General features: G+C 36.7%; 1 protein-coding gene across 1 annotated transcript in view; it reads left to right on the forward strand.

Moving 5' to 3' along the window:
* Nucleotides 1-13,217: 13,217 nt before the first annotated feature.
* Nucleotides 13,218-27,500, forward strand: part of efnb1 (ephrin-B1) — an 81,180-nt gene continuing 66,897 nt past the window's right edge. The window contains exon 1 of the mRNA XM_036580150.1: nt 13,218-14,127. Within this exon, the coding sequence (XP_036436043.1) occupies nt 14,006-14,127 (122 nt within the window). The 5' untranslated portion in view covers nt 13,218-14,005. The remainder of the gene's footprint in view (nt 14,128-27,500) is intronic.

The following is a 27,500-nucleotide window of genomic DNA, read 5'->3' on the forward strand; positions in this document are numbered from 1 at the left end:
ATCCACAGTCATACTGACCCGCACTCTTTTATGTGTCGTTTTATGTGTCTCACATAAGTAGTCCACAAAAAAACAATTGATAAATTAACTCTCTCTTTGTCTTTTTTTTCCATCCCTCGTCCCCCCTAGACTTCCATTTCTTTTCGTCCCCACACTAGCCCTATTATTTCTTTGCCTGAGAGCCACCAAACGTCATGTACTCACTCAGGACAGGCCCCTAAGCTCTCATCCACAGTCATACTGACCTGCACTCCTCTATGTGTCGTTTTTTCATCCCTTGTTCCTCCGATAGACCCCCATTCATTTTAAACAACACCTTGCAACCACTTAGCAACCTCCTAAAAACACTCAGTACACACCCCATACACAATGGAGACCTCCTTGCAACAACTTAGCAACCACCTAGTCACGAAATGCACTATTGTGTGTGTGTGTATTGCTTTTTTCTTATATATTTAGATATTTTTGTGTATGATTTAATTTGATTTGATCTAAGCTGTTATGTGGTTGTGTTATTTTTGCTATGTTGAAGTTTTAAGTTTTAAAAAGGCATTAAAACGCGCTGAATTCAACTCTGTGTTAAAGTCTTAAACAAACTTGATGTCTTGATCAAACAGCCAAAACCACTGAACTGCTGTTAGCTTAGTGCCAACACACACTCTTCTTTGAGTGCTCATGGTTCTACTAGAACCATTGCCTTAACCGAAGAGCCCTTGAAGAACCGTCTTTCGAAAGAATGGACGACAACAGAGTCACATCTTGGCGCTTAAGGCCTGAAATGGAGGCACTAATAGTCACGTTTTACCACCACACACACACACACACACACACACACACACACACACACACACACACTGCCTCATACACACTCTCAGCTGTGTGCGTGTGTGTCAATGTGTTGTAAGCTTTCTGTTCAGGTCTATTGGGGCAAAGTGGGCGGGGCTTAAAATAGATTGTTATTCATGATTCCCTACTGATCCTGAGAGTGTGTGTAGGAGGGAGGAATGTGTGTGTGTGTGTGTGTGGAGGGGGAGGTGGTTGCAGTGGGGGCAGTTATAACAGAGCAGCTCAGGAGGGTGTTGATGGAATATTCAAACACATAATGAGCCAATTTCACACCTTTACCCCCCCATCGCATTCACACACACACACACACACACACACACACACACACACACTGTGTAATCAGCGTTTTCCCAGCAGACAAATCTGTACTAATCTCACCTTATGTGTCTAAATAAACCCAATCAGTGAAATCTAATGTTAAAAACATATGCTCTGATGAGCTTTCAGGATCTATATAGAGCCGCTGTCTTTACTGAAGAACCCTTAAAGAACCGTCTTTTTAAGAGTGCAGTAAGAAAATGTTTAGAAATAAGTTCAACATGCTTATAATGTTCTTACTACAGTCTCATAATGAGAAATATTAGATTTATGAGAATATTTAAGATGCGTTTACTTGCTAAGACATCATTTTTGTGCAATATATTAGTTAGTATTGTTAATGGTGCCCCCCTAATTAGGAATACATACTTTTTTGTTCATATTTATGAGCACAAACTGTCTGAATACTTGTTTCTCATCACTGCACACACACAAAACAGTCATAACACTACCGAAACATTACCAAATGTTTCAGTAATGACTGTTTCTTTAATGACAATTCTATCTAATTTTGAGCAGAATTCAAAAATGGCTAGCAAACACAGCTGTACTCACACAAAAATCAGCAGATTTTTCATTAAAACATGCTTATTTGCTTATTTTAATAAAACAAATGTTTGAACATTCCCAAACCATCAGAACACTACCGAAACGTTACCAAATGTTTCAGCAGTGACTGTTTCGGTGCTGACAATTTTAGCCCATTTTGAGCAGAACTCAAATACGCAGCCAGTACATGACCAGCATGCACAGCTTTAAACAGCTGTACACACATTAAATCATCATAGTTTTCATTAAAGCACAAAAAAGTTGACAATCTGTGTTTCGGTAGTGACAATTCTTGATGTCCCACACTGATTTTAGGACTTTGGGACACTTTTACTTTAAAACAATGGGATCTAACTGCTCACCATGTGGCCATGAGGGACAGGGAGGCAGTGTTAGCTCCTGATCTAACATGCAGGGGTGTGGCTAAATTAAGGTTCCGCCAACAGACTAAAACTGTTTGTTTCATGGTGACAAAATGTGGGACAGCATTTTCTGAATACATTTTAATGTATTCAAATGTATTTTAAATGTAAAAATTAAATTCATAATAAATCGAGACTACTCTATAAAAGACATAAAAATACAAAAAAAACTGAAAAAATAAGTATTATTAAGTATTAATAGGTATAATTTTAACAAGTGTAAATTTAGGGGTCAGTGTTTTGGACTGACACCTCTTAGAGGAAAGAGCCCTACAAATGACGATTTTGTATGTATTTACTTCATTACTACACACTTTTTGTTCATGTTTATAAAGTGTCTGAATACTTTTTCCTCACTACACACACACACACACACACACACACACACACACACACACACACACCCACCCACACAGCTGAGTGTGAAGATCTGATCTGATCAAAGTTTAAAGGGAACTTCCCCGTGAAGAGCTGATGGCTGAGACAGATATGAACTGTGAGATGACTCAGTCAGGATGATTCTGATTCACTTTTTAATCTGATAACCTGGGCTGGACGAATCGTTTAGTCTTAACGACTCACTCATCAACTTATGACTCACAGCTTCAATAGCAACGCCAGTAATGGCACCAAATTCCCCGACTACCAGCTCAGACAGCCACACTTACACCGAAATAAACATTTACACGGCCCCGACGCCGTAAACAGATCTGAACCTTAACCCCAGGAGGCGGAGCTTAGCACGTCCAAATTCCCTCCATCCGTTTCTGTCAAAGGAGTGAATACGCTGCAAAAATGGCATCCTAGTAGATAAATCTCATGTTTAGATTGTTGTATGCTAATTTTGAGATTAACTTATTTTTTACACATTTTTCTTGTTTTAAGTGATTTTCTAAGTAAAATTACTATATTGGCAGATAATTTAGTTTGTTTCAAGCATATTTCCTACAATAAGCAATAATATCTGCCAATATAATGAGACCATCTGACTAAAATCACTTAAAACAAGTAAAAATGTCTAAAAATAATTTAATAAATCACACAATAAGCCTGCAACACATTAAAAATGAGACATATTAGAAATCTTAACTAGATTTAACAGTATTTTATTTGCCAAGATATGACTTTTTGCAATATATCGATTCTGAAAAGAATATAATTGGTTTAAATTTGAATGTGGTTCATTGTACATTTATAGAAAAGATGGTTCTTCAAGGGTTCCTTAGTAGAACCCTGTCTACATAGGACTATTTCATGCTGAATTTGTTCTTTGGATGGTGAAATGTTCTTCAGTTTGATGGAGAATGTGTTGTACAAGGTTCTGCATAGCACCAAAAGGTTACAATGTCAATGTCAAAAAGGTTCTATATAGAACCATCTACAACACAATTTACATTAATCTGAAGAACCATTGAAGAACCTTTAAAAGTAAAATATATATGTATGTATGTATATATATATATAAGCAATAGAGCAATACGGTGACCAAATCAGAGCCGTGATGTTATTTCGCGATAACACACTCCCTCCCATGTTCTATTCCTTAAATACACACACACACACACACACACACACACACACACACACACACACACACATATATATATATATATCTCTCTATCTCGTCACCGTAGATCATCACAGCCATGACGTTATTCGCGATAACACACCACCATGATTTTTCTATTCAAGCAGCTTGTTGCAACATCAGAGTAACGAACTCCGCCCACTCGCTGCACAGCCGGCAGTTCGTTCTCCAGCTCCTTACACTAAACTCCCAAACTGTCATCACCACTGAGCAGCTTTTCAGTCGGCAGCTGTGACAGAAGAACAGCTAAACAACCTGGAATCAGCCAGAAATGAACCCAACACCATTCGCCAAACTAAACGGGCTGTAAGATGCTTTACAGACTGGCTGGAACAAAACAACATTAATACTGATCTGGCAAAAAATGACAAAACTGAGCTGAACTTGATATTGCGGCAGTTTTATGGCTCAGTCTGATTTGGTCAGACTCTGAAGATCAGACTGCACGTTTGGCGAATGGTATTGGGTTCATTTCTGGCTGATTCCAGGTTGTTTAGCTGTTCTTCTGTCACTGCTGCCGACTGAAAAGCTGCTCAGTGGTGATGACAGTTTGGGAATTTAGTGTCGTCTCATCTTCAGAGTCTGACCAAATCGGCTGTCGGTCAAATGCGATCTTGAAAGTGTCCATTTTCTGTTTGTGGCAAAGTAGGAAGTAAAAACATTCAAATGGCTTGAGAGTCTCCTACAGCTGTCAAAGTCGTTGCTTAGCAACGGCATCTCAGCGGAGTGATACAGTGTTTGTGAAAAAAACGTGATGTTATGGTGAAATAACAGCACGGTTAGAACGCCTCTCAGCCAATCAGCTTGCATGGCCGGAACCGACTGTTGTATAAATGTATTATTTCACTGCTGTCAGAAGAAAACCCCGTATCTCCAAAATGGTGATTTTACAGAAGGAAAAAAACTACTTTTCTTAATCATTTTGGGTCGTAATTTATCATAAAATTTACACACAATGTAAAGAGCAACAGACATTTTCCAATCAAAAACTGAAAAACGACAAAAATGGAGATACGAGGTTTTGTTCTGACAGCAGCAATGTTTATTTTATTCATGAGATCAGTGGAAGGATATTGTAAGATTATTCAACTTATTTTACATTCACCTCAAAACAATGGGGACAAGGATGCAGCCTGACTTCCTGCTTTAAAATGCAGGGGTGTGGCTAAAATAAGGCACCGCCCACAGACTAAAACTCTTTGTGTTTCATTGTGACGAAATGTGGGACAGCATTTTCAGAATACATGTCACAGTTAATGTTAAATTTATGATGAATTGGAAATTTTCAACTTTTCTTTAAAGGAGATAAAGAAAAAAATCTTACAAAAGAGAAAAAAATGGAAAAAAAAATTGTATTATTTTCCCAAGTGTACATTTAGGGGTTAGTGTTTGAGACGGACACCTCCCACTAGAAAGTCCCCTATAAATGATGATTTTGTATATATTTAGCTCATTAATATCTCTATTAATGTCTTGGATTCAAACAGATCAGAACATAATCCTATATATCCTAAATATCCAAGCTCCGAATACTTCACTGTTTTTTACTATGAGATCGCAGTTTGAACTAATTCAGTAGGTCCAGATACAAAGTAACGTCCTAAAAAGCAAAAATGTAAACATTTCTAATAATGAACAGCCCTTTACTTTTTTCCTTTGTTTTAATTTTTCCAGTGTTCAAAAGGTTAGTAAGGTGAGAGTAAACATGCAAAATAACACAAATCAATATCATCAGTGCACAAATGAATGAATTTATAAATACAGCGTTTAACAATGAATTTTTAAAAGCAGAATTAAACTCAAGATTCGCTAAAGTGGAAGTTCGAAGACAAAATTAAAAAAAATAGTAGCACATTTGTTTCTTTGGCACATAAAGTAAAACAAATAGAATAAAAACTAATGTAACTTTAGTTCGCTAATGTTACGTAGATGAGCCTGTGGTTCTGTGTGGCGACTACGTTGACTGATTTGGTTCATTTTGACCAATTTTCCAAGAAATGTAAAGAAATTTGAGTCTCTGTAATGAACTTCATATCAAACCACCTTGAATGACTCATCCACTGAATTATGGAGGAATTTTATTTGGAAAAATCCCCGCTGAGGTCAGCCGGGAGTGATTCCAAACTGTTTTTTGATGTGCTTATCAGGGCTGGGCGACTTGTCCAGTCTAAATGAATCCCGAATCATGACTCATCAATTCACTCCAGCTAAACGGCTTCATATATATCAACACGGAAAATCAGAATTAACATAAAAGAGGCTGGAGTTTCCCGGCTAACGCCGCAGACGGCGCTCACTTTCACTGAACCCAGTGTTTACCCGCGGCTAAGTAAGGGGTTCATCCAAAATGAATCTGGGAAGGCCCGAGGAAAGCGCAGCAGAGGGCCGAAAATAAACAGGAACAGGAAGTGGTCATCAGAATAGATCTGAATCGAAGCTCCGGCGCCGCCCAGCGTGCTTCCTCTCTTTATCACCGCTGACATTTGACCAGCTTAAAATACCACCTCACATATTAACACAGGCACACACAGCCCGAGGCCCCCGATCAGAACAACCTGCACTGTTTACCTCCAACTTTCACCACAGATTTAAAGGTTCTTTACGTTTTCCCAAAGCTCTAGATTAGGGGCGCCAACACTTTTAGCCTTTGTGGGGTGGGGGGTGCAATGTTTATGGTGGGCTGAGGTCTAAATACACAAGACAGTAAACAAATAAGGATGGTAGGCAGGTTTCAGTTATAGGTTAACATTACACTATTAAAAAGATGGTTCTTTAGTAAAGACAGTGGTTCTTTATAGAACCATGAACACTCAAAGAACCATTTACATGCTTAAATGACTCCTTATATGGTGAAATCGTTCTTCAGATTGATGGAGAAGGTGTTGTATACGGTCCTGCATAGAATCTTTATGAAAATGGTTCTATATAGAACCAAAAAGGGTTCTGCTACTAATATGATGTCAAGCTTTTATGCAATAGAAGAATTTATAATGATGCACAATCTGTCACGATGTTTATTTTTTTCTGACATGAAGTGAGAACAGACAAAAAAGAACCAGTAGCACCTCATTTTGAAAACTACTACACTCTCAAAGAAGACGGTTCTTCAAGGGTTCTTTAGGAAAGACGAATTGTTCTATTTCACTCAGAGAACCCTTTGCATGCTTTAAAGGTTCTTCAGGTTGTGTTATGGTTCTATATAGAACCTTTTTGAACATGGTTCTGTACAGCACCAAAAAGGTTTTGGTGCTATATATGGTTCTATAAGGAACCTTTTGGAAAATGGTTCTATATATCAACAAAAAGAGTTTTGGTGCTATATATAGAACCATTTTCCAAAAGGTTCTTTTGTAAAATCGTTCTATATAGCACCAATGAGTTTTTGGTGCTATATATGGTTCTATATAAACCTTTTGGAAAATGGTTCTATATAATCATCAAAAAGATCTTTGGTGCTAAAAATGGTTCTATATATCACCAATGAGTTTTTGTGCTATGTATGGTTCTAAATAGAACCTTTTTGAAAATGGTTCTATATAGAACCTTTTTGAAAATGGTTCTATACATATCACCAAAAAGAATTTTGGTGCTATATATGGTTCTACACAGAACCTTTTTGAAAATGGTTCCATATAGCACCAAAAACAATTCTGGTGCTATATATGGTTCTATATAGAATCTTTTTGAAATTGGTTCTATATAGCACCAAAAAGAGTTAGTGTACAATACATGGTTCTACACAGAATCTTTTAAAAATGGTTCTATACAGCACCAAAAAGAGTTTTGGTGCTATATATGGTTCTATATAGAACCTTTTGGAAAATGGTTCTATATATCACCAGAAAGAGTTTTGGTGCTGTATATAGAACCATTCTCCAAAAGGTTCTTTTTTAAAATGGTTCTATATAGCACCAATGAGTCTTTGGTGCTATATATAGTTCTATATAAACCTTTTGGAAAATGGTTCTATATAATCATCAAAAAGATCTTTGGTGCTAAAAATGGTTCTATCACCAAAAAGAATTCTGGTGCTATATATGGTTCTATATAGAACCTCCATGCTTTTGCATGCTTTAAATGTTCTTTGCATGATGAAATTGTTCTTCAGGTTGTGTTCTATATAGAACCTTTTATAACCTGTATATAGCGCCAAAAAGAGATTTTGGTACTATAAATGATTCTATATAGAACCTTTTTGAAAATGGTTCTATAGAGCACCCAAAAGAGTTTTTGGTGCTATTTATGGTTCTATATAGAATCTTTTTGAAAATGGTTGTATAAAGCACCAAAAAGAGTTATTGTGTACTATATATGGTTCTACATAGATCCTTTTTGAAAATGGTTCTATATAGCACCAAAAAGAGTTTTGGTACTACATATGGTTCTATATAGAACATTTGTGAAAGAAAGGTTTCTGAAGAAAGGTTCTTCAAAAACTCTTTTGGTGCTATATAGGGGGCTCCTTTGCTGTGATGTGGGGGTTTTGCTTTGCCTTTCTGTCCAGCATACGAGCAGCTCTATCTGAGAGTTCTCCAGACCTAGCTTTAATTTCCACGGTTCCCCTTAACTGCCACTTCCTAATGATGATGACAGTGGAACTTCTGAGCTGGAGGAGCTCTGATATCTGTTTATCGTCTTTTCCTGCTTTACAGGCCTCAGTTAGCTTCATTCTCAGATCTTCAGCAGCTGCTTGGAGGAGCTCATGGATGTTAAGTGTCAGCTGGTTTGAAAAGTCAGAGAATTTATTACACTCTGAATTCTCATCAGCTGACAACGAGTCAATTAGGGCCTAACGAGCTGTAAAGCTCTGAGGCTTTATGACCGGAAAGATGTCTGAGCTTCTACACAGATATTGTTTGTAAAGTTTTACATTGAGTGGAACCACTTAACAGAAAACTATATATTAATCTGTACTTTATTCCATGTTTATAGATCACAGTGTGTCATACAGTATCAGAAACCACATCATCAAGTCCATCAGAGATACTGAACAAGACACAAAGCCGAGGTTTCCTTCCTTTCTACCAGCCTCATATGTCACTGCTGCACTATTTAAGGTGGAACTTAATTCAAGTAGGAAAACAGCTTCGCCAGCAAGGTCACTAATTCAGACTCCAAACATGTCCTGGCTGATTTATTCTATTCATATTCCACTATATCTGTGAGATCGTTAGGTGGGTGGGTGTGTGTGTGGGGTGGGGTGTGGGGGGTGGTCTCGGGTGTTTTGATCTTGCTGCAGGAAGCCTTTTAGTCCAGCCTAGTTTTCCTTAGACTCACTTCATCACACATACATTACAGCAGAGTCAGAGTTCTAAATTAGGCTCTCAGCACTGAGCTAATACTGAAAGGTCAGGAGAGAGAGAGATAGAGAGAGAGAGAGAGAGAGAGAGAGAGAGAGAGAGAGAGAGAGTGTGTGTGTGTGTGAGCGGACGTCAGGGTGTTAGAACATGCAATATGAGCTCTGCACCAGCTGCAGAAGAAATACTGGACACACACACACACACACACACACACACACACACACACAGCCTGCACATTCTATATGCTCCTTTAGCAAATGTTTAAAAAAACACTTAAAAATAAAAACTGGAATAACAGCGCTTTAGAAAAATGTTAATTAGACTAACTATTAGCATTATTACTAAGCATTAAAAATAATAATAACGCAAAAATGAAAACAAATAGAAATAGCATTTTAAAATGTAAAATTCTGAATAACTCCTGAAAAAATGATGTTTACTAATAAATGAATTAAAATAGCACTTTAAAAAATAAAAAAAAACAATACCACTTATAAATAAATAAGAATAATATGTAAAGAAAAAAGTATAACACATACATGAGACAAAATAGAATAAAATGTAAAAATAAAAAAATAGAATAAAAAGTTACAATAACACAATAAATTAGAAAACACTCAAAAAATAAAATATTGAATATTTCTTAAGATTGTAAAATTTAATCACACTTAAAAATAAAAACTGGAATAATAGCACTTTTAAAAATTATAATTAGACTAACTATTAAAAAAAGAATAAAAACAGAATAACACAAAACACAAAATAAATAAAATAGTTTTTTTAAAAAAAATGAAGCCAAAATGAAATAGCACTTAAAAAATGTAAAATCTGAATATCTCCTGAAAAATTAGAATGACATTCTACTGATGAAACAATTAAAATAGAATTTTAAGAAATCTAAATATATATCATAGCAATAATGAGACAAAACAGGATAAAACTTAAAATAAAAAATAGAATGACACTTTAAAAGTAAGAATAACACTTAAAACAATTAGAATAACACTTAAAAAATAAAATATTGCATTTTGCTTAAAAAATAATAAAGAAAAAAGATAGATGGAATTGAACAAATCCATGCCCCGTGTTTTAGATATCAGCTACTTTTAAGAAAAAAAAAAAACTTTATGAACACTCTTTCCTGTATGTATATTTATTTAGATTTATTCTAATGTTATAAAGTGTTCAATGGAAGAAAAACACACTTAACATAGATAAACAGTTTTAAACCACTTCCTGTTAAGCAGTACTATATTTATTTCCCATAGTAGCCAAATAAGTAGTAATAACTTTCGCACAGCACTAAGAACTGTAGAAGAAGTTGATGCATTTACACCTCACTAATTTTCTCTTTCTATAGAAATGCAAAGTTCACAGAGGTATGATTTAAAATGTGCAATATTAACTAAATATTATATTTAATTGGTTGAAATGCGGCCTATTTTATGTGTTCCTCCACCATGAAGGCCAAAATCTCCTTAAAACGATCATAAAACAGTGTCTCAGTCATCAGGCAGTGAATTCATAACCATTTCATGTAGGAACTTTCTGTGAGGGAGCTTTTAGAGGTGGACGTCTGGTTCCTATCACCACCACTGTGAACAGTTCTGACTCTGTAAGTTTATCTAGAACAGAGCGTTTCACACCAAACCACTCTGAACGACTCTGTTTACATCTTGGCCAGTTAATGATGCTGAAATTTTGGAAAATGAGTTGAATTCCTCTTTAAATGTTTCACATTATGAAAAATGACAGTTTATTAGCTACACCTTGTGTTTTCTATTAGTTTTAACACATTTTGTGTTGAATGTGTGTTAAAAGTAGCACAAAAACGCGTCGTTCCTTAACTGCACCAGCACTACGCGCTGTTTTTAACTCACCTGTCAGTATAACAAATAAACAAAACCAAAAATAACACTGCCTTCTTACTGCTACTCTGAAAGACAGCTGTTTATCTGTTTGTTTTCCTGAACTGTATAATGCTATAGATGTTATCAATAACCTAAATTGGCCCTTTTAACTTTTTATTACCATTTAATTAATGTAACGAATATCGTCAATGATCTGTAATTACTCATTGATTAAATATGACAGTATAAGATTTGATTAATAGTTCAAATTGAACGTTACACGGCTGCACTAATAGACAGGTTTATATTATCACTCATACAGATGGGCTATAAAGTCTGTGAGCGAACGCACATAAAACAAACTGCTGTTAAAACGCCACGATGCCAGCTGTCCCTGCAAACTACACTCATAGAAAAGATGGTTTTTCATAGGTTCCTTAGTAAAGGGAATGGTTCTATTTAGAACCATAAGTTCTATATTATTATTATTATCACCTTTATTTAACCAGGAAAAATCTCACTGAGGTTAAAAGTCTCTTTTATAAGGCCAAAAAAACATGGTCCCCACAAAAACAAAGATAAAGCAGAAAAATCAATGATCAAGAACCCAGAATAACTCAAAACACTGACAGAGTTTCAGCCACTCCCACTGTTTAAACATGTTTATAAAATTATTCAAAGGCACCTGATTTCAGGTGTAAAAATCTATATACCTATAGCTGTAAGTCTATACAGAACCATTTGCATATATAAATTTATACATTATGCATACACACATTTAAAAAATTAAAATAACACTTAAGAAAATTAAAAAAAACAACTCTGAAAAATAAAAAATTACAAAAAAAAGAAAAATGTAAAAGAATTACAATAATACTTAAGAAATAAAAAGTGGAATAACGCTTAAAATATTAAACAGAGTATCACTTTAAATTTTTAAAAGGTTGTATAATGCTTAAAAATATTTAAAAATTTAAATTCAGTTTCAGTCACTCCCACTGTTTAAAGAATGTTTTTAAAACTACTTAAAGACATACATTTATGAAATTTCAGGTCTAAAAAGTCTTAAGTCTTCACAGAAACGCAAAATTAAAGTACCATTTAACAGAAGAAAAAAAAATGAATTAAATTTTTAAAAATTGCAATAACACTAAGTGGAAAAACGCTTAATACATAAAACAAAATAACACTTCAAAATCTTAAAAAGTACTATATTTTGCGTAAAAATATAGAATAGAGTGACATTTCCAAATTTTGTTAAAATAGAATAACACAAAAATTTTGAAAGAAAACAAATCCATAAAATGGCTGGAGTGCAGTCAGACGACAGGAACCAAACCTGCGTTCTTTTTCTATATAGCACCAAAAAGCGTTCTGCTACTGTTACAAGCTTGCCATTGTACACAACAGCAGAACCCATTTCGGTGCTACATAGAACCCTTTATATAGAAAAGGCTCCTGTATAGAACCATATTTGACACCTTCTCCATCATTCTAAAGAACCCTTTCACCATGCAAAGAACCAGATGGTTCTATGTATAACTCATGGTCCTAACAGAACCATTCCACTTACTAAAGAACCCTTAAAGAACCATCTTTCTAAAGTGTGCACAGATCAGTCAACTGATTTGTTGAGACATAAAGCACAAAGCTTTTTAGACACTGACCCACTCATGGACAGAGCACTTAACCCCAAAACACTCACGTGCCCATTGTCTTTGGTGTGAAACTCACTTAAGAGCTTAAATTAAGTGCCTTTGTGGCTGTTTTGGATCTCTACGCTCTCGAGCTCTTGCTTGATGTTGATGTTTCAGCCGATAGAGGGCAGTAGTGACCACTGAACTGCACTTCCAACACCATTAGCGCCCTTTTCGGCAACTTTCTCACGGATTTTTCGTTCTAAAATGCTTTTAAAGCGACTCTTTCAGCTCGTAAACGTGTACAGTCAGCACGAGACACGACACAAACGAAGGTAACGTGGAATAAACAAAGCATTTGGGGAGTAAAGCTGCTGTTTACGCAGCCAACGGGATATAAATGATCGTTTTGTGCGTAAATGTGTTATAAAGTTGATATGAAGACAATAATGTGACATTAAGAGCGATAAAAACACGACAACGCTGCGTTTTTGCTCTTAAAACCGCATTTCTGCGCAAACTTCTGCGCACGTCTGCATGCCTGTGTTTGCGGCTGCCGAGCTTCTGTGAGGAACGAGGGGGCGGGGCTAGAGGCGGGCTACTGAGGGAGGGGCTGAGTGACGTACCACGCTTCGCTGTGATTGGTGGCTTCTGACCGAGCGGGGCGGGGCGGGGAGGCGTGGCCGCGAGGCTCGCGCTGAGAGCGAGCTCAGAACGCAGCGTCTCCTAGCAGCGCGCGGCACACGGCTCGCGCGGAGCGGCTTTGGGGGGAACTCTCGCGTGGAATGTTGGAGTTTTTCCTCTTTTTGAGATGAAACAGAATCTGTGACGGACTTCTAACGGATTTCTCCGCCGTCGCTACTTTGTTTCTTCTTGGTTACTTTGTTTCTTCGGCTCCACTGTTGCGTCACTGATGGAATCCCTCTTCTCCAGGCACGCGCTGGGCTCCCTTCGGTTTCCTTCTTTAAAGCCTTTTCATTGATTTATTCATTGTTTTTTTATTGTTTGTGTTTATTTGTCCGCCTCTACGTCACTGATGGGGTCCCTCTCGCGCGCGCACGGCTGATGAGTGAGTTTTAAGGGGGACAAACTCACTTTTTAACTGCTTAGTTTCTCATCCGTTTATTTTGTTGTTATTATTATTATTAATAATAATAATTTGCGTTTGTTTTTATTTGTTTACGTGTTCGTTATTTTGTGTTCTGCACGGCTCTTTTTCTCGTGTTTACTCGTCAGGACGCGCCCGTGGACGGCCGTTTCAAAGTCTTGTGAGCCGCGCGAGGGCTCGAGAGCTTCCCGTCACCGCGTCACCGGCCCGCACGTGGCGGCCAGTGTCCGGGTGCCATAGCAACGCTTCACACCTGGACTGGACTGTTCTATTATCATTTTTTTTGATTGTACGCACGAGCATCGTTTTGGGCGGACATCGCGGGAGCTGCTCGCATCCACAGGGCTCGCGGAGGGGATGGTGTGTGTGTGTGCGTGAGCGGGGGAGATGGGAGCGGCGGGGCGGCGCGTGCTGCACCGCTGCTGCTGCGCGCTCGCACTCATCTGCAGCCTCGCGCTGCTCGAGGCGAAAATACTGGAGCCGGTGGAGTGGAGTACTCACAACAGCAGGTAAGGGCGGGATGGGGAGGTGGTTTGGGGTGGGGGGGGGGCGAGGGGTACGAGACAGATAGTATTAGATGTATATGTGCGCGTGAGAAAGAGAGAGAGAATGTTTGATCAAGGTGAAGTTGTCTTCTGATTGGAATTTCCCCGTTCCACCTTAAATGGTGCAGCAGTCAGCTACAGGTCTTATTGGACTATCCCAGTTCTACCTTAAATGGTGCAGCAGTTACATTTGTACTGGAAGCCCCCGTTCCACCTTAAATGGTGCAGCAGTTATAGTTCTTATAGTAATATCCTAGTTCTACCTTAAATGGTGCAGTGGTTACATTTCTTATTGGAATTTCTCAGTTCCATCTTAAATGGTGCAGCAGTTACATTTCTTATTGGAACTTCTTAGTTCCACCTTAAATGGCGCAGCAGTTCCATTTTTTCACTGGAACCCCGGTTCCACCTTAAATGGTACAGCAGTTACATTTCTTATTGGAACTTCTCAGTTCCACCTTAAATGGTGCAGCAATTACATTTCTTATTGGAACTTCTCAGTTCCACCTTAAATGGTGCAGCCGTTACATTTTTTACTGGAACCGCCCTGTTCCACCTTAAATGGTGCGGCAATTACAATTGTTATTGGAGTGTCTCCGTTCCGCCTTAAATGATGCTGCTATATTTCTTATTGGAATGTCACCATTCCACCTTAAATGGAGCAGCAGTTATAATTCTTATTGGAATTGTCCCGTTCCACCTTAAATGGTGCAGCTACACTTATTGGAATTTAGGAATTCAGAATATAACTGCTGCACCATTTAAGGTGGAACGGGGTAATTCCAGTAAGAAGACAACGTCTGCTTCATGTAAAGCCAACTTCAGCCTCGTGTCTGTGGGTTTTAGGGGGGTCCAGCTCACCTGCTTACCTGTCCACCTGCCTCAGGTGTGTGGGAACAGATGACAGGCCGAGGCCTAAGCTCTGTTAGCTAGAACACAAACAGACCTAATCATCCTTTAAAGGCTCTGTGGTTTGTTTTTGTTTTATTAAATTCCCCTTTTAGCCGTTGTTTGTTTACATCCCTTAAAAAGTTCCACTCATATTTCTATATGGACTGTAAAGCTTCTGTACCACTTTAAAGGACAATCCCACCAAAATTCCCCCATAATTCAGTGTGTGAGATGTAAGCAGAGTGATTGAGAGTGGTTTGGTGTGAAATGGTTCAGATGTCTTTACAGTGGTGGTGATAGGAACCAGGGGTCGCCATGACTACAACACAAATATAGACATTTTACTTATTATCCAGAACCACCAGTGAACCTACACGAGTCTTCTGAGTTTATATTAAAGGTTGATGATGGGAAAATAGTCATAAATCTGAAATAATAAGCTTTTCTGTGGGGACTAAACTGCAGGAATGATCTCTTGACATGTGAAATTATCTTAAAAGGGTCAATATGGGTAATATATCTAGTTTTGAGATGGTTTATGAATATAATAAGACATATTAAACTTATTAATAGACATTTTTTACTTGTTTTAGGTTAAACTATCTTGCTATATTGGCCGAGTATCATTGTAAGAAATATATTTGAAACCAGCACAATTATCTGCAAATGCAGTGATCATTTTACTTAATAAAATGACTCAAAACGAGTAAAAAAAAAATCAGGAAATAAGTTAAATAATGTTATGTTATACCAACCATCATCTCAAAATGGGAAATATGAGATAATTAGACTTAGATTTAAGATTTTAGATTTAAGATATGTCATTGTTTGTGGTGAATGTGTTTTTCTGCTACTAATGGATTGTAAAAATGTATTTTAGGCCAAAAATCTATCGTAAAACAGTGTCGCAGACATGCAGCGCATTCATAACCATTTCATGTAGTAACTGTCTGTGAGGGAGCTTTTAGAGGTGGACGTCTGGTTCCTATCACCACCACTGTGACCAGTTCGGACTCGGTAAGTTTCTCTAGAACAGAGCGTTTCACACCAAACCACTCTGAACCGCTCTGTTTACATCTTAACCACTGAATTAAGCAGAAATTTTAAAAATATTGTTGGAATTCCCCTTTAATGGTTCTCCCCAGAACCTTTACATTGCGTGGAGGTTCTTCACACTCATCACATTTAGGAAAGATGGTTCTTTTACACGGAACCACCCAAAAGTGGCTCTCCTGAAGAAACCCTTTTAATTGTGTGTAATTATGTAACTGCAGTTCGTTATTATATTAAAAACAGCATTAATAACCGTAAACGCGTGAGAGTCGAGCTCAGGCTTTAAAGCCGTGCTGTGTTCTCTGTGTTGAGGCCTCAAACCGTCTCGGCGTCCGTGTTTACGCTGAGCGCCGCGGCCCGCCGGGATCTAACACATGTTTCTGATTTCTCAGAAAAACTTGAGGGGAATATTTTAATTAAGGCTCTCGCGCTGCTTCAGCTCCGGCCCGTAAAACACACTCAGCACACACTCGCGCTCGGAGCAGCCCAGACAACACGAGACGAGCTACAAATGAAGCTTAAACGAGCTCAAATACACATTCGGACTGAAACAGGGACGCAGAGAACGCCTGCACGAGGAAAACGCTCGGTTAGCGTTTAATCTGTGGAATAGAAATAATCTCAGATTAGGCACTTTCAGATCTGACCTCTTTATTTCTCGTCTTCAACTCAACACGGTTATTATTCTGCTATAAATCCTAAAACTTTCGTAGAAGTTAGAATCAATCGCTCAGGATTTACTATGAATTATTCAGTGAATATGATAAATTATTTACTAATTATTGTAAATTATTCAGTAACTGCTATGAATATTTTAGTAACTACTATACATTTTACTCAGTATCTACTATGAATTTTTTAGTATCTACTGTGAATTTTTCAGTATCTATTAAGAATTTTCAGTAACCACTGAATTTTTTTAACAATCATGAACTATTCAGTGTCTGCCATAAATTATTCAGTATCCACTATAAATTATTCAGTATCCACTATGAATTTTTCTGTATCTACTATGAATTTTTTCAGTATCTACTATAAATTATTCAGTATCTGCTATGAATTTTTCTGTATCTACTATTAATTATTCAGTATCTACTATAAATTATTCAGTATCCACTATGAATTTTTTCAGTATCTACTATAAATTATTCAGTATCTGCTATGAATTTTTCTGTATCTACTATTAATTATTCAGTATCTACTATAAATTATTCAGTATCCACTATGAATTTTTCAGTATCTGCTATGAATTTTTTCAGTATCTACTATAAATTATTCAGTATCTACTATGAATTTTTCTGTATCTACTATTAATTATTCAGTATCTGCTATGAATTTTTCTGTATCTACTATTAATTATTCAGTAACTACTATAAATTATTCAGTATCTGCTATGAATTTTTCAGTATCTGCTATTAATTATTCGGTAACTACTATAAATTATTCAGTACCTACTATCAGTTTTTCAGTATCTACTGTAAAACTGATATTTAGGTTGTGTGGTTGTGAGATTGAGGTCTTTTAGAGTTTAACAAGCTTAAATAAACCAATTTAATCAACATCTAAATAAACATTTTCCTCACGGCTGGTAAATTATACATATAGCACTTTTCCATAAGTGTGTACTTTATGTATAATTCATGATCTATGAGTGAAATATAGAATCTCTCACTGTCCTGCGTCAGAACTTCCTCAGTTCCGTTCAGGGCGTCAGGGCAGCTTTACAGCCGTGACTCCTCCTCTCTGCAGGTGCTTAAAGGGGGAATTCTGCTGATTTTTACAACATTCCACCCATAATTCAGTGTGAGGTGTAAACAGAGAGATTCAGAGTGGTTTGGTGTGAAATGGCTCAGATCTCTTTACAGTGGTGGTGATAGGAACCAGGGGTCGCCATGACTACAACACAAATATAGACATTTTATTTACTATCCAGAACCACCAGTGAACCTACACGAGTCTTCTGAGTGCTTATATTAAACGTTGATTATAATAAAATAGTATAAAACCTGCAAATAATACTTTTTCTGTGGGGACTGGGCTGCAAAAATATCTTGACATGTGAAATTATCTTAAGTCAATATGTATAATATGGAAAAACTGAAAATAACACATTATCTTTGGGGACTATTTCTGCCTCGAATGCATCTCTCCACAACGAGTGGATTATAAAAATATATTGACCATTTTACCGCTTAAGTGTCCGGAATCCACCGGCAGTTTTATTACGAACCTCTATAAACTAAGAATAGCTCAGACAGTGTGCACTGAAGTCCCTGCAATTACTGAAGAACAGGCCTTAGTATGTAATAAGTGGGATTTTAAGGGGTTGATAATGCAGGAATTTTGGAAAATCGGTGGAGTTGCCCAGCTAACACTTCCTGACAAACAAAAAAGAGGCGCTTTTGTAATGAAAACGGTTTGAAAAGCTTCAGTAACATCTGTTTCGTGTTAGTAAGCTGCTTTTACAGCGTCTTCTCTCGGGTTCTCAGGCGGTTCCTCTGGTTCTTCTCTAATCGGCAGCACTGGCTGAAGCTGGAATGAGGGTTTTATAGGATTTGGTGACGAACTCGTGTTGGTTGCGGGTTTAAAACGTGACGGCGTGAACGGCAGATCTGTTTATTCGTCTAAAATCACAATCGGTTTGTGCTGCACAGTTAAATTGTGGAGATAAAAGGTTTTAAGCGCCGTATATACGGTTTTAATGACTTTCCTGGTTAAATTAGAATCAGAATCACTTTATTTCGCCAAGTATGTTACACATACGAGGAATTAGTCTCGTTGAGTGTGCGCATTTACGACACGGAACACACTGAACACACCAAACACACACTGTTAACAAGTATTTTACGAAGAGACGAATAAAATAAGATTATAATAAAGGAGATAAAATAATAAGCAGTGTGTAAGGAGCTGAAAAGATTTCTAGATATGTGAATATCTCTACACGTCGCTGCTGTGGGGACAAAATCTCCATTTTTGTCATTTTTCAGTTTTTTACATAATCTGAAAATGCCTATTGTCCTTTACATTGTGTGTAAATTTCATGATAAATGGACCAAAATAAATGACCCAAAATGAATTGGAAAAAGGTCTGGTTCCATTGACTTACATTAGAAGTAAAGAAGGTTTTTTCCTTCTCCTGTAAAGTTACCATTTTGGAGATACGAGGTTTTCTTCCGACAACAGCGATATGCAGGTCTGAGTGGTCGATGTGGCAAAAATATAATATGCAATACTTCAGGAAATGTTTAGAATTCACTATATGTCACAATATTATTCTTTTAGACATCTGATTAGTTAGAACAGAGAAAAAAGAACCTACATTTTTAAAGAATACTATCAAAAATGGATTTTTATTCAGTATTTGGCACTAAATCTATTTAAACTGGGCTCATTTTGCTATCTTTGTAATGAAACATGCTGTTGGTCAGTGTTCTGACTACAAACACTGATGATAATGACATATATTGTCACACTGCCCAGCCCTACTGAGTAGATATATAATATAATATCTCTTATATGCAGATTAGTATAGAATGATATGAGCTTCTGTACAGCTGTGTAAATAAGCTGCTCCAGAGGAGTTACTGTAATTCAGTGAGGGAGGTTTGAAGGTGAGGTTTGAGTTTAAAGTGTCCTCTTTGGTTAATGAGCTACAGTTCTGGGAAAAATCTGTCAACAATTAAAGCCTAAAAAAAAAAACTGGAGTTTAAGTTTAACTTGTGCATAAAAAAGCCTAAAAAGATGTAAAGTGTGACGAAGAAGTCGTATCTGTTCCAGACGCATGACTGAAACACTTCAGAAACGCTTTCAGTGTGTGTGTGTGTGTGTGTGTGTGTGTGTGTGTGTGTGTGTGTGTGTGTGTGTGAGAGCAGGTGATAAAACAGCAGTGTGTGGTTTTACACCAGTTAAAGTGTGTTTTCTCAAATTCCGCAATGTTTATTTATCCTGCTGACCTGTGTGTGTGAGTGTGTGAGTGTGTGTGTGTGTGTGTGAGTGTGTGATGTGTGTGTGTGTGTGAGTGTGTGAGTGAGTGTGTTAGTGAGTGAGTGTGAGTGAGTGTGTTAGTGGTGTGTAATACGACCTCATTCTATCGTTACTGTGATAAACTGTCGAGCTTATTGTGGACGTTATCATCGTTAACGTGAGGGAAACTACTAACTACTGAGAATTTAAGTAGTTTTATGTTTTTATTTATATAAAAATAGACTTTTTGTACAGAAATACAGCAAAACAAACTGATCAACTTCAACACAGAACACTGTTACAGTTAAAATATTAAAATGAGCCCAAAAAACTTTCTGAGCAGAGAAATGTGTGCTTATTAGCTGAGCTGCAGTACTTATATTATTTAGACTTTTATGAGTTTTTATTATTATTAGTAGCATTTATTTTTATATAATCTTGTCAGTTCAGCCTAAATAATGACTTCATATAGTAACTGGCAACTGAATTAGTTTATTTAACACAGTGGTAGAGCTGGGCGATATGGCAAGAACAAAATATTGCAATACTTCAATAAATTTCCGTGATACACAACAGGTCACAATATTTATTTGATATTTATTTATTTATATATATTAAATAAATTAAATATTCATTAATCAGACATCTGATTAGTCTAAACAGAGAAAAAAGAACCTACATTTAAAAAAATACCATCAAAAACTGAACACAGTGATTTTTATTCAATATTTGGCACTAAATCCAGTTAAACTGGACTAATTTTGGTTTTGCTCTCTTCGTAATGAAACATGGTCGAGTCGAATCTGAGGGTTCTTTAGTAAAAGGAATGGTTCTATTGAGAACCATGATTTCTATGTAGAAGCGTTTGCACGCTTAAATGGTTCTTTGCGTGGTGAAACAGTTCTTCAGATTGATGGAGAATGTGGTTCTATATAGTGCCAAATAGGGTTCTTCTGTTGTTATGATGTGCGTGTAACAATACCAGAACCCTTTTTGGTTCTATACAGAACCAGAGAACAACATATGCTCCATCAATCTGAAGAACCGTTTCACCATGCAAAGAACCATTTAAGCATGCAAATGGTTCTTTGAGTGTTCATGGTTCTATGTAGAACCACTGTCTTTACAAAGGAACCCTCACCTTTTTTAAGAGTGCAGAAAAAGTGTTTAGAAATAGGTTTTAATAGTCTTGTAATATAATTCAGTCTCAGAATGAGAAATGTTAGATATGTTGACTACGTTTGAGATGTTTTCACTTGCTAAGATAAACATTTTTGCGGTTTTTTTAATGGTGTAGATGAATGTTGGATGGATTTGAAGCTTCTCCTTTTTTCTAATCTAACTTTACTGACACACACACACACACACACACTCGTATAACTCCACATGGAGGACGTCTGTGTCTGTAAACTGGAAATCACTTAGTCTTCACTAAAGCTAACGCTGTTTATGCTGAAGTAGGTTTGATTTTCATCTCCATATAAAATAAAACTACATTATTTCAGCTCTTTATGTTATTAGTGACGAATTTTGCACATTTATAGAATCAAACACACACACACACACACACACACACACACACTAGGGGGACGAGTGTAATGTGACATTTAGAGAGAGAGAGAGGTTTAATAATGACTCGTGTCTCTAATACGGTCACTTTGCAGGAGAAGGAAAAACGTTATTAACTAGTGATGGATGACAGTTTGACCAGACTTTAGTCCAAGTAACTGTGGAGCGTTTCTGCTGGTCTGTTCATCATCAGACTTAATAAACATAAACGGCAACTGCAGTTTTGAAAATATGCAAAAAAGTAAAAATTGACCAAAAGCTGAGGTTTTGAGCAACAGCGACGAAATGTTTTATTTATTTTAATTATATATGTAGAAATCATCACTGCTGTTGGAACAAAGTATCCAGTTTTGTCACTTTTTCATTTTTTCTGAAAATATAACTGAAAACACCATCACCCTTTAAACCGTGTCAATATTATATCCGTTATTTGTAGAAAACCCTGCTTTCCTACGCTGACAGTTTGTCCTCCTCCTCTAAAGTCATGGTTCCTCAGACAGAAGTCAGAGGAACCAGGTTTGTTTTGAAGGCGTTTTGGAGATTCTGCTGGTCTGTTTTTGTGAAATTTGAACTCAGTGTTAAAAAGTGAGGGGAGTTTACAAATCAGGCAAAAAAGTGAAAAATAATGAGGTCGAGGTTTTTACACGACAGCATCAGTGAGTAAATCTGTCAACTTCACAACTAATGTTGAGAAAGAGAGAGAGAGGAGAGAGAGAGTGAGAGAGTAAGAGAGAAATAGAGGCAAAAAAGAAAGGAGATAAATAAACACAAAGAAACAGAAAAAGTAAGAAAAGAGAGAAGAGAGAGAGAGAAAGAGAGAAATATGGAGAGAAAGAGAGAGATAGAGAGAATGAGAACATGAGAGAAATTGAGACAAAAAAGAGAGGAGATAAATAAACACAAAGAAACAGAAAAAGAAAGAAAAGAGAGAGAAAGAGAGAGAGATGAGAAATATGGAGAGAGAGAGAGAGAGAGAGAATGAGAACATGAGAGAAATAGAGACAAAAAGAGAACTATACAAAAAGAAACAGAAAAGAAAGAAGAGAAAGAAAGGAAGAAATATGGACAGAAAGGTGAGAGAGAGAGAGAGAGAGAGAGAGAATGAGAACATGAGAGAAAAATAGAGACAGAAAGAGGAGAGAACTATACAAAAAAAAACGGAAAAGATAGAAGAGAAATAGAGAGAGAAAGAGAAAAAAGAAAAAGAAAGAGAACAAAAGAAAAGAGACGTAGGGAGAGAAAAAGTGGGAGAGAGAAAAAATATGTATGTAAAGTTAACGTTGCATTTAATCAGGTCAAACAAACTGAGGCAAAACTCCACTTTCTGGTGTGTTTTTGTTTGTTTACCTTTTATTTGTCAGATGTTTTCATCGTTTCTCTTCGTATGAAGTTGTTTGTGTGTTACGATGTTACTGTGATGTTACTGTGATGTTACTGTGATGTTAAATGTGTGTGTTATTCTAACACTGATGGTGTTTCAGTCTGTATTACAGTCACGTAGATAAACAGACGGGGCTCAGATTGAACGACTGTCTGAGGCTCTTTATTTATTTATTTATTTATTTATTTATTTTCGTGTTTTTATTCATGGTCAGCTGATGAAGCTGTGGTATATATATAACAAGAAAAGAATAGATGAGAGCAGCGAGTCGAGCGGCGCTTTAAATGAAGTGTGTGTGGAAGCAGCTGTGAGTGTGTGTGTGTGTGTGAGTGTGTGTGTGTGTGTGTGTGTGTGTGTGTGTGTGTGTGTGTGTGAGTGTGTGTGAAGGCGTTATCACATTGAAGCAGAGATTACAGATTAACAGAATAACCCCCTCCTCATTAATCCACCCTCCATTAGCTCACAGCTCAGATTAACACCCACTGCAGCTCAGCTCCAACGTCAGCGGCCTGAACGTCGCAGCACACTCAGCACTTCTTCCTCAACCTTTAGACTTATTCTGCCTGAATTTGTGTTTTGGTGAACTCGGCTTCATCAGGACTCGGTGCAGCGGCGCGTTTGTGTGACTGAAAGAGTGACGGAGTGAAAGAGTGACGGAGTGAAAGAGTGACGGAGAGGATTGAGGAACTAGTTTAAATCTGTCACCCATTAGATCAAGAACACGCTGAATGAGAGCCACTGGTTGTGATTAGTCACCATGACAACACCATGTGGTGTAACATCTGCCGTTCTGCAGCGTTTACAGTGTGGATGTGAACGTTCGGATGTTGGATACAGAAACATGGCTGTGAATGTCGATCATTTATCATAGAAATTCTTCAAAACTAACACTGATATTACACCTTGAGTATCGGTCGATACCGATCTGATACCGATACCGATCTGATACAGATACCGATCTGATAACGATACCGATCTGATAACGATACCGATCTGATACAGATACCAATCTGATAACAATACCGATCGGATACCAATACTGATCTGATACCGATACTGATCTAATGCAGATAACGATACTGATCTGATACCGTTATCGATCTGATAACAATACCGATCTGATACCGATACTGATCTGATACCGATACTGCTCGGATACCAATACTGATCTGATACCGATACTGATCTAATACAGATACCGATACCATTCTGATAACGATACCGATCTGATACAGATACCGATCTGATAACAATACTGATCTAATACCGATAGCGTTCTGATACCAATACCGTTCTGATACAAATATCAATCTGATACCAATACCGATCTGATAACGATACTGATCTAATACCGATACCGTTCTGATACCGATACTGTCCTGATACCAATATCGATCTGATACCAATACCGATCTGATAACGATACTGATCTAATACTGATACTGATCTGATAACGATACCGATCTGATACTAATCTAATACCGATATCGATCTGATACTGATCTGATACAGATAACGATTTGATACTGTTACCAATCTGATAACTATACTGATCTGATACAGATACAGATACCAATCTGATACTGATACTGATACAGATCCGATACCAATACTGATATGATACATATACCAATCTGTAAACGATACCAATCTGATACAGATACCGGTACTGATCTAATACTCATACCAATCCGATACCGATACTGATCTGATACCGATCTGAAAACGATACTGATCTGATACAATCTGATACTGACCTGATGTTTTTTCTTTAGCACACTGCAAATTCTAGTCGATATATTTTAAATCTCTCATTTTTAGATCGTTATAAGAACGTTAGAACATTATTTAACTTTTTTAGACGTTTTATTTAAGTAATTTTATCTTATGAAAGTGTCTTATTTCACAGATAGATCACTTTTAAGTTTCAAGAAAAAATAAGAAAAATAACCACTATTTTTCACAACAAGTAATGATCTGCCAAATGAATGAAACTTTCACTGGATAAACTTACTTAAAATGAATCCAGAAATAGGCTGAATAATCTTCTCAACAACAATATTCTCACAACCATCTCAGAAAGAGAAATATTAGATATATTGACTGGATTTGAGATGTTTTCACTTGCTAAGACATCCTTTTTCAGTGCAACGACTAAATTACTAAATATTTAATATTTCTTAATCAGATTATTGTAAGAACTTATATCTACATGATTTGACCTGCGTTACGCTTTTTGTTTTTAAGTTTTAAATTGTTTTATCTAATAAAATTGTCTATTGGCAGATCATCTTGCTCATGTTTAGAATTATTTCTTATAAGCAAAATTATCGGTATTATTTCTCGAAAAACAAGTAATATTACACTTTCACAAAATAAAATGATGTGTTTCACCACCTAAAATGACTTAAATCAAGTAAAAATGTACAGAATGCAGGGTTTAAATAATCATAGGATTTTTTGCGGTCTGAGCTTTAAAATGAGCTGTTTTTAATAGAACCTTTTTATATAAAGTAAGCTAACCACCTAGCAAAAGCTAACCATCAGATGAAAGCTAGCCCCTAAGGGAAAGCTGACCACCAAGTCTTACTGTCCACATGAGGAGACTTAAGTGCAAAAAGAGGCTGTTTAAAACTTACATACACTGGAATTTATGACGATAACCATAACACACAGACTTATCGCTCACGCCTCATTGTGTGTTGTCAGTGTGTGTGTGTGTGTATATATGTGTGTGTGTGTGTGTGTGTGTGTGTGTGTGTGATGGTCCAGATAAGAGTTAACGGCTACACCCATCACTTCACCCTCAAATTACACACAATTACAGATACATGAGTTAATTTGTCACTGCTGTCAAATTAAAACCTCATAAGTGTTACATTTTTTATTTTTTTATAACTTTAGCATACATCGCCAAAAGGCCTTTCTGATTGATTAATAATTTCTTTTAGATCTTTTATGTAATTATTTGTAGTTGTGCTGCTTATTCTACGCATTAACACAAAAGCTAGAACAAGTTCAATTATTATTATTATTTCAAGTAATAAATACTAAAGTAAAAGTAATGCAGATATAATATATTTTTATTTATAATAATAAAATAAAGAATACATTTTATTTATAGCTTATATTACATCTTTTTTAGACCATGGCTACATATTCATGAATAATACAACAATAATACAGTTAAAATAGATTATTAAAACCAATATATTGTGAAACATCTCTATTATATCAAAGCATATTAACTTTTATAATGAAAACCCCAGCATTTCATGATGAATGAACCATCTCAGTATATTATGTTATATTATAATGTATTATATTATATCCTAAACAGGCCAAGTTTTTACGAGTCAGTATTTTTTAATCACTATATTTTAGTCTACTTTGTTTCTGTCATGTTGAAATCTCTATCGCTGGTCCTTCATATGGCCGTTCTGTAAAATGCACAGACATTTTTATGTATTAAATGTATTCAATTCTGATAGTAAAACCTGTTTTACATCCTCACTGAAACGTCTAATTCAGTACCGACAGTCAGTGAGCAGTGAGTCATCTGACCGTGAGCTGATCTGACCGACTGCGCTGTTTCAGGCGTGTCTGCTCTCTCACTAACGGCCCTTTAACAGCACCATAATGACATCATGTTAAACAATAAACGACCTTTGACCTGCTGAGGAAAAACGGGGTCAGTGTGTGTGTAAACGGTCAGGGTTTAGCGCAGATAGAACAGGTGTGTATGTGTGTGTGTGTGTGTGTGTGTGTGTGTATATACGATGCAGCAGATAACGGATAGTGTATTAGAGAAAAATTAGGACGCCCCAGTAAGAAGTACTGACCCGTGAAGAGAAAACACACACACACACACACACACACACACACAGATACACACATGCGCACACACAGATACACACACACACACAAATAAATGCACACAAACACAAATACAACAGACACAGAAATTCAACATGCACACATACAGATACACGCACACACACACACAGATATACACATACAAACACAAACATATGCAGCACATACAGACACACACACACATACAGATATAAGATACACACACAAATAACACTACTAATAACACAGACACACAAATACATAGATACACACACACAAATTAAAACACACAGAAACACATATACACACACATATACAGATAAATACACACAAGTATAGATACATACACACAAATATAGATATACACACATATAGATAGACACACACACATACAGACACACACACAAACACATGACATACACAGACAAATATAGATACATACACACACACACTAACACGTACGCGTACACACACACAAACATACACAGATATAAGATATATACACACAAATAAACACATACATACACACACATATACAGACATACACAGACACACAAAAACACATATACAGACATACACAGACACACAAAAACACATGTACAGACATACACAGACACACACA

Source organism: Colossoma macropomum, unplaced genomic scaffold, assembly GCF_904425465.1.
Source record: "Colossoma macropomum unplaced genomic scaffold, Colossoma_macropomum, whole genome shotgun sequence".
Taxonomy (NCBI): domain Eukaryota; kingdom Metazoa; phylum Chordata; class Actinopteri; order Characiformes; family Serrasalmidae; genus Colossoma; species Colossoma macropomum.